This window comes from Pelobates fuscus, chromosome 4 (assembly GCF_036172605.1).
Source record: "Pelobates fuscus isolate aPelFus1 chromosome 4, aPelFus1.pri, whole genome shotgun sequence".
Taxonomy (NCBI): Eukaryota; Metazoa; Chordata; class Amphibia; order Anura; family Pelobatidae; genus Pelobates; species Pelobates fuscus.
In genome coordinates this window covers 301,587,411-301,603,461 of record NC_086320.1, presented here as the reverse complement: position 1 = coordinate 301,603,461, position 16,051 = coordinate 301,587,411, and the positions used below count along the sequence as shown (strand labels likewise).

The following is a 16,051-nucleotide window of genomic DNA, read 5'->3' as shown; positions in this document are numbered from 1 at the left end:
ACATTTCTAGTGGCAGCAGGGATAGCTGAACGTTTTGATATAAGATTTGTGTAGGTGGGCCTGAAAATGAGCAAGTGGTGGCAGTTTAGAAATCATGTCCTGATTTTTCATCTTTTGCCAGCTCCCACTCTAGCTTTGCCATTCATTCCTATGGGACAAATTTCGCCACAAGAACGACGATATTCCGTGAACCATTCGGCGAAACGTTCCACAAAGTAATAGCAATCCGATCGGGAACAATCTGCACGTTTTGGTATATTTTTGTCTATGTAGTGTAAAAACTGTGGGAGGAGTTAGGGTGGCAAATTTGGCTATAATAAGAATAATAAGAACTAGAAAAGCTACAATTTCTGGGGAAATTGTGTGAAGTGTTCTTGCTTCCACCAGTATTCTACAACTGGAGTGGGCGGAGTAACTGTTATTATTTATTTATATAGCACATTTAATTGCAACGTTATTGCCCAAGGTGCTTCACAGTTACATTAAAACATACAGTTATGAAAACATTAGCAGATGCAAAAGGCTTTGTCTATGACATCACTTGCTGCTGCAGCCTTGCACAGGTCAGAGTATTTTGTTGGTTGCCATCTTCAAACGGTCGTATTTTAAAAACTATAAATCCTACAGCGAAGAGCTTTATATTGTGAGAATCACAAGACCAAGACCTACATTTTGATGTATAGTATGTCTCTGAGATATTATCAATGAAGGCACAGTCGCAGTTGAGAAATTGCCCTTCAAATGTGAGCTTTGCAGAGTGGAGTTTCAATGCATGTCAATGGACTGCGTGAGTTGCAAACAAATGGTCATATTGCGAAAACTATCAGGACTATGGCTTAGCCGTGGACATTTTTAGTGGCAGCAGGGATAGCTGAACGTTTTGATATAAGATTTGTGTAGGTGGGCCTGAAAATTAGGGAGTGGTAGCAGTTTAGAAATCATGTCCTGATTTTTCAGCTTTTGCCAGCTCCCACTCTAGCTTTGCCATTCAATCCTATGGGACAAATTTCGCCACAAGAACGACGATATTCCGTGAACCATTCAGCGAAACGTTTCACAAAGTAATAGCAATCCGATCGGGAACAATCTGCACGTTTTGGTAAATTTTTGTCTATGTAGTGTAAAAACTGTGGGAGGAGTTAGGGTGGCAAATTTGGCTATAATAAGAATAATAATAACTAGAAAAGCTACAATTTCTGGGGAAATTGTGAAGTGTTCTTGCCTCCACCAGTAGTATACAACTGGAGTGGGCGGAGTAACTGTTATTATTTATTTATATAGCACATTTATTTGCAACGTTGTTGCACAGTTACATTAAAACATACAGTTATAAAAACATTAGCAGGTGCAAATGGCCCTGTCTATGACATCACTTGCTGCTGCAGCCTTGCACAGGTCAGAGTATTTTTGCGGTTGCCATCTTCAAACGGTCGTATTTTAAAAACTATAAATCCTACAGTGAAGAGCTTTATATTGTGAGAATCACAAGACCCAGACCTACATTTTGATGTATACTATGTCTCTGAGATATTAACAAGGAAGGCACAGTCGCAGTTTAGAAATTGCCCTTCAAATGTGAGCTTTGCAGAGTGGCGTTTCAATGAATGTCAATGGACTGCGTGAGTTGCAAACAAATGGTCATATTGCGAAAACAATCAGGACTATGACTTAGCCGTGGACATTTTTAGTGGCAGCAGGGATAGCTGAACGTTTTGATATAAGATTTGTGTAGGTGGACTTGAAAATGAGGAAGTAGTGGCAGTTTAGAAATCATGTCCTGATTTTTCAGCTTTTGCCAGCTCCCACTCTAGCTTTGCCATTCATTCCTATGGGACAAATTTCGCCACAAGAACGACGATATTCCGAGAACCATTCAGCGAAATGTTCCACAAAGTAATAGCAACGCGATCGGGAACAATCTGCACGTTTTGGTAAATTTTTGTCTATGTAGTGTAAAAACTGTGGGAGGAGTTAGGGTGGCAAATTTGGCTATAATAAGAATAATAATAATAATAATATATATGTGAGATAACATTAAGTGGTCTTGCTATGCAAGAACACTTAATAATAATATATATGTGAGATAACATTAAGTGGTCTTGCTATGCAAGAACACTTGCCATTCAATCCTATGGGACAAATTTCGCCACAAGAACGACGATATTCCGTGAACCATTCGGCGAAACGTTCCACAAAGTAATAGTAATCCGATCGGGAACAATCTGCACGTTTTGGTAAATTTTTGTCTATGTAGTGTAAAAACTGTGGGAGGAGTTAGGGTGGCAAATTTGGCTATAATAAGAATAATAATAATAACTAGAAAAGCTACAATTTCTGGGGAAATTGTGTGAAGTGTTCTTGCCTCCATCAGTAGTCTACAACTAGAGTGGGCGGAGTAATGTTAGTATTTATTTATATAGCACATTTAATTGCAATGTTGTTGCCCAAAGTGCTTCACAGTTACATTAAAACATACAGTTATAAAAAATTAGCAGGTGTAAAAGGCTTTGTCTATGACATCACTTGCTGCTGCAGCCTTGCACAGGTCAGAGTATTTTTGCGGTTGCCATCTTCAAACGGTCGTATTTTAAAAACTATAAATCCTACAGTGAAGAGCTTTATATTGTGAGAATCACAAGACCCAGACCTACATTTTGATGTATACTATGTCTCTGAGATATTAACAAGGAAGGCACAGTCGCAGTTTAGAAATTGCCCTTCAAATGTGAGCTTTGCAGAGTGGCGTTTCAATGAATGTCAATGGACTGCGTGAGTTGCAAACAAATGGTCATATTGCGAATACAATCAGGACTATGACTTAGCCGTGGACATTTTTAGTGGCAGCAGGGATAGCTGAACGTTTTGATATAAGATTTGTGTAGGTGGACTTGAAAATGAGGAAGTAGTGGCAGTTTAGAAATCATGTCCTGATTTTTCAGCTTTTGCCAGCTCCCACTCTAGCTTTGCCATTCATTCCTATGGGACAAATTTCGCCACAAGAACGACGATATTCCGAGAACCATTCAGCGAAATGTTCCACAAAGTAATAGCAACGCGATCGGGAACAATCTGCACGTTTTGGTAAATTTTTGTCTATGTAGTGTAAAAACTGTGGGAGGAGTTAGGGTGGCAAATTTGGCTATAATAAGAATAATAATAATAATAATATATATGTGAGATAACATTAAGTGGTCTTGCTATGCAAGAACACTTAATAATAATATATATGTGAGATAACATTAAGTGGTCTTGCTATGCAAGAACACTTGCCATTCAATCCTATGGGACAAATTTCGCCACAAGAACGACGATATTCCGTGAACCATTCGGCGAAACGTTCCACAAAGTAATAGTAATCCGATCGGGAACAATCTGCACGTTTTGGTAAATTTTTGTCTATGTAGTGTAAAAACTGTGGGAGGAGTTAGGGTGGCAAATTTGGCTATAATAAGAATAATAATAATAACTAGAAAAGCTACAATTTCTGGGGAAATTGTGTGAAGTGTTCTTGCCTCCATCAGTAGTCTACAACTAGAGTGGGCGGAGTAATGTTAGTATTTATTTATATAGCACATTTAATTGCAATGTTGTTGCCCAAAGTGCTTCACAGTTACATTAAAACATACAGTTATAAAAAATTAGCAGGTGTAAAAGGCTTTGTCTATGACATCACTTGCTGCTGCAGCCTTGCACAGGTCAGAGTATTTTTGCGGTTGCCATCTTCAAACGGTCGTATTTTAAAAACTATAAATCCTACAGTGAAGAGCTTTATATTGTGAGAATCACAAGACCCAGACCTACATTTTGATGTATACTATGTCTCTGAGATATTAACAAGGAAGGCACAGTCGCAGTTTAGAAATTGCCCTTCAAATGTGAGCTTTGCAGAGTGGCGTTTCAATGAATGTCAATGGACTGCGTGAGTTGCAAACAAATGGTCATATTGCGAATACAATCAGGACTATGACTTAGCCGTGGACATTTTTAGTGGCAGCAGGGATAGCTGAACGTTTTGATATAAGATTTGTGTAGGTGGACTTGAAAATGAGGAAGTAGTGGCAGTTTAGAAATCATGTCCTGATTTTTCAGCTTTTGCCAGCTCCCACTCTAGCTTTGCCATTCATTCCTATGGGACAAATTTCGCCACAAGAACGACGATATTCCGAGAACCATTCAGCGAAATGTTCCACAAAGTAATAGCAACGCGATCGGGAACAATCTGCACGTTTTGGTAAATTTTTGTCTATGTAGTGTAAAAACTGTGGGAGGAGTTAGGGTGGCAAATTTGGCTATAATAAGAATAATAATAATAACTAGAAAAGCTACAATTTCTGGGGAAATTGTGTGAAGTGTTCTTGCCTCCATCAGTAGTCTACAACTAGAGTGGGCGGAGTAATGTTAGTATTTATTTATATAGCACATTTAATTGCAATGTTGTTGCCCAAAGTGCTTCACAGTTACATTAAAACATACAGTTATAAAAAATAGTCATATAGTGAAAACTATCAGGACTATGGCTTAGCTGTGGACATTTCTAGTGGCAGCAGGGATAGCTGAACGTTTTGATATAAGATTTGTGTAGGTGGGCCTGAAAATGAGGGAGTGGTGGCAGTTTAGAAATCATGTTCCTATTTTTCAGCTTTTGCCAGCTCCCACTCTAGCTTTGCCATTCATTCCTATGGGACAAATTTCGCCACAAGAACGACGATATTCCGTGAACCATTTGGCGAAACGTTCCACAAAGTTATAGCAATCCGATCGGGAACAATCTGCACGTTTTGGTATATTTTTGTCTATGTAGTGTAAAAACTGTGGGAGGAGTTAGGGTGGCAAATTTGGCTATAATAAGAATAATAATAATAATATATATGTGAGATAACATTAAGTGGTCTTGCTATGCAAGAACACTTAATAACTAGAGTGGGCGGAGTAACTGTTAGTATTTATTTATATAGCACATTTCATTGCAATGTTGTTGCCCAAAGTGCTTCACAGTTACATTAAAACATCCAGTTATAAAAACATTAGCAGGTGTAAAAGGCTTTGTCTATGACATCACTTGCTGCTGCAGCCTGGCACAGGTCCGAGTATTTTTGCGGTTGCCATCTTCAAACGGTCATATTTTAAAAACTATAAATCCTACAGCGAAGAGCTTTATATTGTGAGAATCACAAGACCCAGACCTACATTTTGATGTATAGTATGTCTCTGAGATATTAACAATGAAGGCACAGTCGCAGTTTAGAAATTGCCCTTCAAATGTGAGCTTTGCAGAGTGGAGTTTCAATGAATGTCAATGGAAGGCATGAGTTGCAAACAAATGGTCATATTGTGAAAACTATCAGGACTATGGCTTAGCCGTGGGCATTTCTAGTGGCAGCAGGGATAGCTGAACGTTTTGATATAAGATTTGTGTAGGTGGGCCTGAAAATGAGGGAGTGGTGGCAGTTTAGAAATCATGTCCTGATTTTTCAGCTTTTGCCAGCTCCCACTCTAGCTTTGCCATTCATTCCTATGGGAAAAATTTCGCCACAAGAACGACGATATTCCGTGAACCATTCGGCGAAACGTTCCACAAAGTAATAGCAACACGATCGGGAACAATCTGCACGTTTTGGTATATTTTTGTCTATGTAGTGTAAAAACTGTGGGAGGAGTTAGGGTGGCAAATTTGGCTATAATAAGAATAATAAGAATAACTAGAAAAGCTACAATTTCTGGGGAAATTGTGTGAAGTGTTCTTGCCTCCATCAGTAGTCTACAACTAGAGTGGGCAGAGTAACTGTTAGTATTTATTTATATAGCACATTTAATTGCAATGTTGTTGCCCAAAGTGCTTCACAGTTACATTAAAACATACAGTTATAAAAAATTAGCAGGTGTAAAAGGCTTTGTTTATGACATCACTTGCTGCTGCAGCCTTGCACAGGTCAGAGTATTTTGGCGGTTGCCATCTTCAAACGGTCGTATTTTAAAAACTATAATTCCTACAGTGAAGAGCTTTATATTGTGAGAATCACAAGACCCAGACCTACATTTTGATGTATAGTATGTCTCTGAGATATTAACAATGAAGGCACAGTCGCAGTTTAGAAATTGCCCTTCAAATGTGAGCTTTGCAGAGTGGAGTTTCAATGAATGTCAATGGAAGGCGTGAGTTGCAAACAAATGGTCATATTGTGAAAACTATCAGGACTATGGCTTAGCCAGGGACATTTCTAGTGGCAGCAGGGATAGCTGAACGTTTTGATATAAGATTTGTGTAGGTGGGCCTGAAAATGAGGGAGTGGTGGCAGTTTAGAAATCATGTCCTGATTTTTCAGCTTTTGCCAGCTCCCACTCTAGCTTTGCCATTCATTCCTATGGGACAAATTTCGCCACAAGAACGACGATATTCCGTGAACCATTCGGCGAAACGTTCCACAAAGTAATAGCAATCCGATCGGGAACAATCTGCACGTTTTGGTATATTTTTGTCTATGTAGTGTAAAAACTGTGGGAGGAGTTAGGGTGGCAAATTTGGCTATAATAAGAATAATAAGAATAATAATAATAATATATATGTGAGATAACATTAAGTGGTCTTGCTATGCAAGAACACTTAATAATAATAATATATATGTGAGATAACATTAAGTGGTCTTGCTATGCAAGAACACTTAATAATAATAATATATATGTGAGATAACATTAAGTGGTCTTGCTATGCAAGAACACTTAATAATATATATGTGAGATAACATTAAGTGGTCTTGCTATGCAAGAACACTTAATAATAATATATATGTGAGATAACATTAAGTGGTCTTGCTATGCAAGAACACTTAATAATAATATATATGTGAGATAACATTAAGTGGTCTTGCTATGCAAGAACACTTAATAATAATATATATGTGAGATAACATTAAGTGGTCTTGCTATGCAAGAACACTTAATAAGCAAATGGTTAGATGATGTCATGATCATTTAATAAACAATTAACATTTAATTAACACAAAATACAAAGGAGGCCACATATTGGATTTAATGATATATAAAAAGTTTTAAAAAAAAAATTAAAAAACTTAGTTTATGTGTTTTGAACGTACGTTGGTGAGAATATAATCAACACACAAAAACTAAAGTGCCCGTGGGTCCATTTTCAAAGGGCATGGCATATGTGCGAATTCCTCTAAACTGAATTAATGTAACTGAAAAATTGCAAATCACCAGAGCATTGATAATTAATTATGTAGTTTTCTTGTCCTGAAAATTGAGTTACATGTTTTTTTATAATGTATAATAAAAAAGCATGTTGTTTTTTTCATTTTGCTATTTCATATGTTATACAATATTTACTAGAAATGTCGACAATAATGATTTTTTTTTTAAAAATCCATTAATTTAGGAAAACAATAAAAAATAATTAACTTATAATATTAAAAAAATTTTTTTTTTTTAAATTGTTTATTATTAATTTACACACATTACATTATGAAAATGTAAGAGTAGCTATGCACCAAATAAAGTAGCATTATGGATTTAAAATTGTATTTTACTATATATTTTATGCACTAATAAGAACACAAAATGTATTTTAACTAACGTTTGTTTGTGTTTTTATTACAGTATGTCCCGAAAAAGTGATAATGGAATCTTCATTTTCAAAAAATACAACATTGGAAAAAATAGTGAGACACTGTTGTTTCTTGTTAATTGTTCTTCTGATTGTAAGTACTTGTCTTGAGTGGTAACTGGTATTGTAATTTTTTATCTACTTTTTTTAAATTCATAATTGTATTCTAGATACAGTTTTTAGTAGACACATTGAACAATGCTTTGATTATGCTTAATATATATATACATATATACATTTTCTTTATTTTATATATATGTATATATATATATATATATATATATATATATATATATATACACACATTAGTCATATATATATATAACAAATATTCACATAAATCTGACTTTTCAACAGCTACAAAAGTCAGATCTGTTATTTCACAACTAGTACTCAAAACTATACAACAAAGTAAGGATATACATGAACACATACCATATATTTTTTAATATAGTAAAATACACAGTTTTTGTCACTTATCCTTCATATCCATGTGGCAAAAACAGAGATAATTACCTTCCGAAGAACGAGGGGAGTCCCGCTCGACGGTCTTCTGTCATGATGCCTGGCTTGTGCGGCATGGCGGTGCACGCTGGCCGCTGCAGACCCACTCAATTATATAGCCGACGTGCATCCACGGTAAAGACGATGTGGACGTGCGGGTAACGTCGCGCAAAAGACGCACACGAACGTTTTGGGGTCAAGGGCTAGGTACAGCCAATTTGATCTGCAAGTGGATTATTTAAACTCACTTATCCCTTAGCTCATTTCCCTGCCATGGTTTCCCTTATATGGTTATCCAAAAGTGTGTTTTTCTGTTTTTTTACTTTGGCTTCGTTTTGACTTCCCTGATTTCTGGTACCCTTGAATTTTGGCTTTTCCTTATCGCTGTGTCTCGTTCTGTGTCCCTGACCTCATTCCGGCCATTCTAAGGCCTTGTAAGATGTTACCCTTAGTTCTAGGGTGTGATACTGTTTTGCGTGTTGAATCTTTATAATCCTGACAGTGTTCTGGTGTTAAAGTAGTTTGAAGCAGTCATTATTATTTTTTTGGCTTAGCAACAGAGATAGCACATAAAGAAAATAAAATTTTAGCATAAATTTGCCACAAGACCAGAAAACAAATGTTTTGTGAATTAATCTAATAATGCTTATAATAAGCTATCGTTTTAGTCATTTGCATTTCCAAATCATACCCTCTGATTCTTACACATAACCATCAGGAGAGTACTGACAAATTTGGTTCCTATTACATTTTTACACATAGTTAATATTATAATTATTATTTATATTTTATATTATTATAAATTATATGTTTTCATTCTTTTTGATCTATGCTTTTGAAGATGTGGAATTTTAATACAAGACATTGATGGCTCATCCATTGGGTCATCTAGGGCAGCTGGGGATGTGTGTAAGTTAGGTCATTTGTAAAATAAATTCCCAATCTAAGTGTAACCTAAATATGGTCTTTCTGCTTCTCAAACAGCTCTATTATCAGCACTGTGTGTGTCTGGCGTAAGAGTGTCCCCCGATCCAAGCACTATGATGTGTATGTCTGCAAATAATATGCTGCCACTCTATCCCATGTATAGTTCATACCATTTCTGCCTTTACTTGCAGCTTCAGGATCTCTCCTTGCAATAAATCATGTAATATTTACTTTTTGTTATGCATCCCTTTAACAGAAAGGGGCAATGTGTTCTGTTAAAACCAGATTTTGTAAAAAAAAAACAAAAAAAAAAAAAACCCTTTACTTAGCTTTTTCAACTCTGCAATATTGACCTTAAGTTGACTGATGAGTCAGTACTTCTCTTTGTTTAGGATAGTGACTATCTCTACAGTGCACATCCTGAGTAGTTACTGCATACATTTGAAATTCTTAATGGAACACTGTAGTCACTATAACAACTTCTTCTTATTGAAGTTATATTAATGCCTTCAGTCTTGCCCCCCCAAAAGCCTTTATTTTAATAATAAGAAGGTTTGGAAGCACGGCTTCAAGTCACACCTGTCTCCAAGCACTCTAGTTATGAAAGCCAGGACTGTCATTTCCTGGCTTCCATACTGTAACATACCTTAACATCAAGCATGCATGCATAGTGCTATCACATTCTGCCATAATAGGGGGGACTGAATTCAATATGGACATCAAGATTGTAGGGATATGATATATATTCCTAATGCTACAGTGTTCCTTTCATTAATCATCATTAATTTTCACTAAAAAAAAATCTTACTGTTTCTTTTTGAATATACATATTTTATTATATTTCTTTATGAATATTTGGATGTGTATTTTTAAAACCATTTTCAAAAATACCGGTATATATCAAACATAGTATACAGCATAGAGTATTCCTACTATGAAATATTACATTTTTAATGTCTTTTTTATTAAACATTCTGCACAACACAGAACTATGTTTTTTTTTTTTGTTTGTTTGAATTCCCAAGTGTTTAGCTAGTGAATATGCTTGTTTTAAAAACAAAAAAACTGAAATTTACGCATGACTTGTTCTGAGAAATACTCAAGGGGAAGGGATAATATTGTGTCTCTCTTAACAATACACATCAGGACCACTGTTTGTTCAGTCATGCTTGAGACATATTGATGGTGAAAATATCATTTAAGCAGTACAGTGAGATGAAACCCAAATGGTTTTCACAATTTTCTAATTTGGGAAAACTATAGGAAAGCAACTATATACACATATATAACATTTTATATTAATTCATAATTTACAATTAACAATAGACATGTGTATTCGGTTTGGGACTAACCATGAGCTGAATGAATTTGGACTGATCAGCTGTTTGGCCAAAGCCCATATTTCCAAAAGGACATGTGAACATAACACTAAGAAAAAGGCTACCGTGATGCCTAAACATGTTCAGATGTTTTGGGATTCATGTCACCGGAAAAAAAATGCAGTTTTTGTTTTCTGAATAGAAGTCAAATATGCAGTTTAATTTGCTATAATGGACAAGGGGTCTGCTCTGCTCAATGTTGAAGACTGCATCTCCTGGTCCAATCTGGAGTTGTAAAAAAAGAAGATTGATGGATAAGAGACAGCCACTGAGTATTGATTCTATTCGCAGATCAAGTGAGAAGAGGCCAGTAAATGGGAAAAAGGCGAAGTTAAAAAAATATACTTCCAAGCAGGATTCTTCTAGGAGACAGAGACATTGGTCTCAGCTATTGAAGGAGAAAGACCAGTAGGCGGTTTTACCCTTGTTATACCAATGTGGGAGTGGGGGATAAACTGTGTCATTGATCCTAGTGTGAGACTGGTTAGGCTTAGGTTAAAGCAGTACCTACCTAGCTACTGCAAGTGCCACTTACAACAACTTTGAGTGGAGGAAAGGTTGTCTAGTGTGAGATAGACTTGTTTGCCTGTGAAGTTACTGCCACTAGCACAATGACACACACACATACACACTTTGATTTAGAGACAGATATATCCTGTTTAATAATAGTTTAATTGATCCTTGTGTGAGACTGGTGGTTAGGTTACTGCTGTACCTAGCCAGAGCAACTTACAAGTTTGATCTGACTTTTAGTTTGTCAGTAGAGATGTCCCGAATAGTTCGCTGGCAAATAGTTCCTGGCGAACATAGCTTGTTCGCGTTCGCCACGGCGGGCGAACATATGCAATGTTCAGTCCGCCCCCTATTCGTCATCATTGAGTAAACTTTGACCCTGTACCTCACAGTCAGCAGGCACATTCCAGCCAATCAGCAGCAGACCTTCCCTCCCAGACCCTCCCACCTCCTGGACAGCATCCATTTTAGATTCATTCGGAAGCTGCATTCTTAGTGAGAGGAGGGACAGTGTAGCTGCTGCTGATTTAATAGGGAAATCGAATTTCCCTATTAATAGGGAAAAGTCTGCTTTTTTTTTTCCTGTGTAATCTAATTGCAGTTGCCTGCCTGCCAGCGTGTGTGTCAGGCTCACAGCGTATACTGTGCCCACTTGCCCAGTGCCACCACTCATATCTGGTGTCACAATAGCTTGCATTTAACAAAAAAAAGTTTTTGGACTGTGAAATAATAGCAGTCAGTTTCCTTCACACGTGTGCGTTTCAGGGCCTGCCAGGGCACAGTGTCACACCAGTGCAACTCATATCTGGTGTAACAGTAGTGTACATTAAAAAAAATAGAAATTTGACTGTGAAATAATAGCAGTCAGTTTCCTTCATGCGTGTGCGTTTCAGGGCCTGCCAGGGCACAGGTGGTTCAGTGACTGACTCCGCAGCAACTGGATATCGGCAAAGTGGTTTGTGACAACGGAAAAAATTTTGTTAGCGGCATTGAAGTTGGGCAAGTTGACATATGTGCCGTGCATACAGAGAAAGGATAGGGGGCACTCCCGAGACCTGAATTTTGCATGAAAGGTGCTGCCGCTGTGATCAAAATTTCATGAATGAGAAAATAAATAGTGCGGCGCACTCAGACTACAAAATACAAAAAACAAAGAAGGCTACTAAAATGCCTAACTGAGTATAAATATGGGGATTTGGTTCCACCATATGGCCATATGTTGTTAAGCCCACCACTACTTTCAAAGTACCCCATTATTGGTGGGTCCTACACTACAATGTGGGAGACAAATAAATAGCAATAGTGTTATAAATAAAACAGTGTTAAATACTAGTAAGAGCATAGTGAGTATACAAACATAAGTGATGAAAGCAATTAAAAACAGTGTTAAAACTAAATAATTAATGTGTTAGTGCTGAAAATGAGTATACTCACTAATGCAGATGACTGTGCTCACTGGAAAAAATAATAAAAGTGACTTGACTAGTGATAAACTCCTCCTTAATATTCACACCTGTGGCCACCTCTAAAGGAGACTCTGAAGCTGGGGGGGGGGCTGGGCGGGGTGCTTAACCCCTAAGGAATCTGGTCTGGACTCCAAATATAATACAAACAGAGAAAGGATAGGGGGCACTCCCGAGACCTGAATTTTGCATGAAAGGTGCTGCCGCTGTGACCAAAATTTCATGAATGAGAAAATAAATAGTGCGGCGCACTCAGACTACAAAATACAAAAAACAAAGAAGGCTACTAAAATGCATTTTAGTAGCCTTCTTTGTTTTTTGTATTTTGTAGTCTGAGTGCGCCGCACTATTTATTTTCTCATACATGTGCCGTGCATGGCACATGTGTGTAATCTGATCGTACAATGCTTTGTGCATAAGTACACAGGCTTACAGGACGTCCTGAAGCAGGCCAGGAAGGTGTGTGGCCATTTCTGGCGTTCCTACACGGCCATGGCTCACTTTGCCGATATCCAGCGTCGAAACAACATGCCAGTGAGGCGCTTGATTTGCGACAGCCCGACACATTGGAATTCAACACTCCTAATATTCGACCGCCTGCTCCAACAAGAAAAAGCCGTTAATGAATATTTGTATGACCGGGGTGCTAGGACAGCCTCTGGGGAGCTGGGAATTTTTTTGCCACGTTACTGGACGCTCATGTGCAATGCCTGTAGGCTCATGCGTCCTTTTGAGGAGGTGACAAACCTAGTCAGTCGCACCGAAGGCACCATCAGCGACATCATACCATTTGTTTTCTTCCTGGAGCGTGCCCTGCGAAGAGTGCTGGATCAGGCCATAGATGAGCGTGAAGGGGAAGAGGAAGAGTTGTGGTCACCATCACCACCAGAAACAGCCTTATCAGCATCGCTTGCTGGACCTGCGGCAATGCTGGAAGAGGATTGTGAGGAAGAGGAGTCAGAGGAGAAATGTGGCTTTGAGGAGGAGGAGGAGGAAGACCAACCACAACAGGCATCCCAGGGTGCTCGTTGTCACCTATCTGGTACCCGTGGTGTTGTACGTGGCTGGGGGGAAGAACATACCTTCATTGACATCAGTGAGCAGGAGGAACGGGAAATGAGTAGCTCGGCATCCAACCTTGTGCAAATGGGGTCTTTCATGCTGTCGTGCCTGTTGAGGGACCCTCGTATAAAAAGGCTGAAGGAGAACGACCTGTACTGGGTGTCCACGCTACTAGACCCCCGGTATATGCAGAAAGTGGCGGAAATGTTACCGAATTACAACAAGTCGGAAAGGATGCAGCATTTGCAAAATAATTTAAAAAGTATGCTTTACACAGCGTATAAGGGTGATGTCACAGCACAACGGGAATCTAACAGGGGGAGAGGTGGAAGTCATCCTTCTCCTCCCATGACCACGCCAGCAAGGACAGGATGCTTTAAAGACGTGTTGTTGATGGAGGACATGCGGACCTTTTTAAGTCCTACGCATCGCCACAGCCCTTCGGGATCCACAGTCAGAGAGCGACTCGACTGACAGGCAGCAGACTACCTCGCCTTAACTGCAGATATCGACACTCTGAGGAGCGATGAACCCCTTGACTACTGGGTGTGCAGGCTTGACCTGTGGCCTGAGCTATCCCAATTTGCGATAGAACTTCTGGCCTGCCCGGCTTCAAGTGTCCTGTCAGAAAGGACCTTCAGTGCAGCATGAGGTATTGTCACTGAGAAGAGAAGTCGCCTAGGTCAAAAAAGTCTAGATTACCTCACCTTTATTAAGATGAATGAGGGATGGATCCCAAAGGGACTGACACTGGGCGATACATTCGATTAAAAAAGGCCTGATGAGATGAGCTGCCTTGGGCTAAAAATGGTCCACACGCTGCTGTATTTTAGCTCTGAATGCCGGTTGACTTGCGTGACTTATCCGCCACCAACTAGGGTTCAAGCCGCCATGTTTTAGGGCACTTTCTGCCTGTGAAACAAACATCAATTTTTCTGGCCGCTGCTACAGCAGCGGCTGCAACAATACCAAAATTTTCAGGCATGTGTACATGCCTACTTTTTAGACCCTCTGGTGCTGCACTGTGGCTTCAAAAACCAAACCAAAAAAAAGGCACATAGTGACCCTATGTATGGGGAACAGTCCCTATTCTGCTCTGTGTCAGTGTGTATCATGGTCTCTGAGGACGGGGTACAGTCTCTATTCTGCTCTTGCATTTCTATTTCTTCTTAGATAACAAATAAATTCTGAGACGACGTTGGCAGGGCTATTCACTTGTGTGATCTGTCATGAATTGTCATTTGAATGTTAATTTGAACTGTGGGGCACAAGAACTTGAATCGGAAAATTTTTATTTTATCAGAGAACTTGCTCGAGATACAGAAAGGAAAAAAGGGAGGGTAAGCGGTTAAGGTACATCAATCTTATTCACATCTTATACATTCAAGAGCAAACTGGTTATTCATTCTCATGGGAGTTTTTCCGCTGCCCTTGTGCCTTCGGTCTAGTACCATGTCAGGGTTGTCTTTCTCTCCTAAACCTGGGTTTGGTCCTGGGTATGGGAAGGGGGAAACCTGGGGACAGGCTACGGTAGGGGAAGAAGAATGGGGGAAATAGACGTCGGAAGCCTCTCATCTCCCTTTGTCTCCTTCTTAGTTAGCCCCCTGTGTGCGGTAACCGGGTCTATTCCCTTATTTAACTACTTAACTATGTACAATGTGGGTGTTTGTTCCGTTATGCCCTGTAGATTGTTTAACCTCAGCTTGGTATACCTCAATGTTGGCTGTTGTACCATGGTGTTTGGAGTCGTTGTCTCTCTGCGTCAGAGCAGTTAAGTCTTAGGAGTGGTACTATTCATCCTTCGTGTATATATATATATATATATATATATATATATGTGATATGTTATTGTTCTAACACGACCCCCTCCTCCTCCTTCCTCAGATACGCCTCCCATATGTTCCTGGCTTCCACTATGTGGTGTGGGGGATGTAGCCGCTGGCAGGTTTTTGTTTCATATGCTAGGTTTAGGGAGATCTGTTGGAGAAGGCTAGATCTCTCCGGTGGCTGTTGTTGTTTCCACCCTCTGGCTATTAATAAGTTGGCAGCAATCAAAATAAGATATGTTAGGTCGGCATGTGCTTTTGGGAATGGGTCAATCGAGATGAAGAGTAGGGCATTTTCTGGTCTCAGGTTGGTTCTTGTGACCAGTGCCCCTTGTATCACCCCCTCAACTGCCTTCCAGTATCCTCTGATGGCCGAGCAGGCCCACCAGATGTGGAGCATTGTGCCCTACTCTATTAAACATCTACAGCAAAGTCTTGAGGTGTTGGGATATATGGTCGCTAGTCTAGTCGGTACCAAGTACCACCTATATTGTATCTTGCGCATTAGCTCTAGGTGGGATGCGCATCTGGATCTACCTTTATGGGCTATGAAGGCTTGGTTCCATTGTTCTTCTGAGAAGACTGTACTCAAATCCTTATGCCATGCCTCCCAGGTGTGCGGTTCCTAAAATCGCTGCCATATACACGTCCACTGATAGGAGACGCGAAAGGTATTAACCTGATAAGAATAATACTAAACACACCACTCCTATCTGGTGGCACATTAGATTGCATGCACAGTGACCCAAATGTGAAGTA

At 39.2% G+C, this 16,051-nt stretch overlaps 1 protein-coding gene across 1 annotated transcript in view; it reads left to right on the top strand.

Moving 5' to 3' along the window:
* Positions 1–16,051, top strand: part of CALCR (calcitonin receptor) — a 404,852-nt gene that overhangs the window by 173,995 nt on the left and 214,806 nt on the right. Inside the window, exon 2 of the mRNA XM_063452257.1 lies at positions 7,612–7,712. Within this exon, the coding sequence (XP_063308327.1) occupies positions 7,632–7,712 (81 nt within the window). The 5' untranslated portion in view covers positions 7,612–7,631. The remainder of the gene's footprint in view (positions 1–7,611; positions 7,713–16,051) is intronic.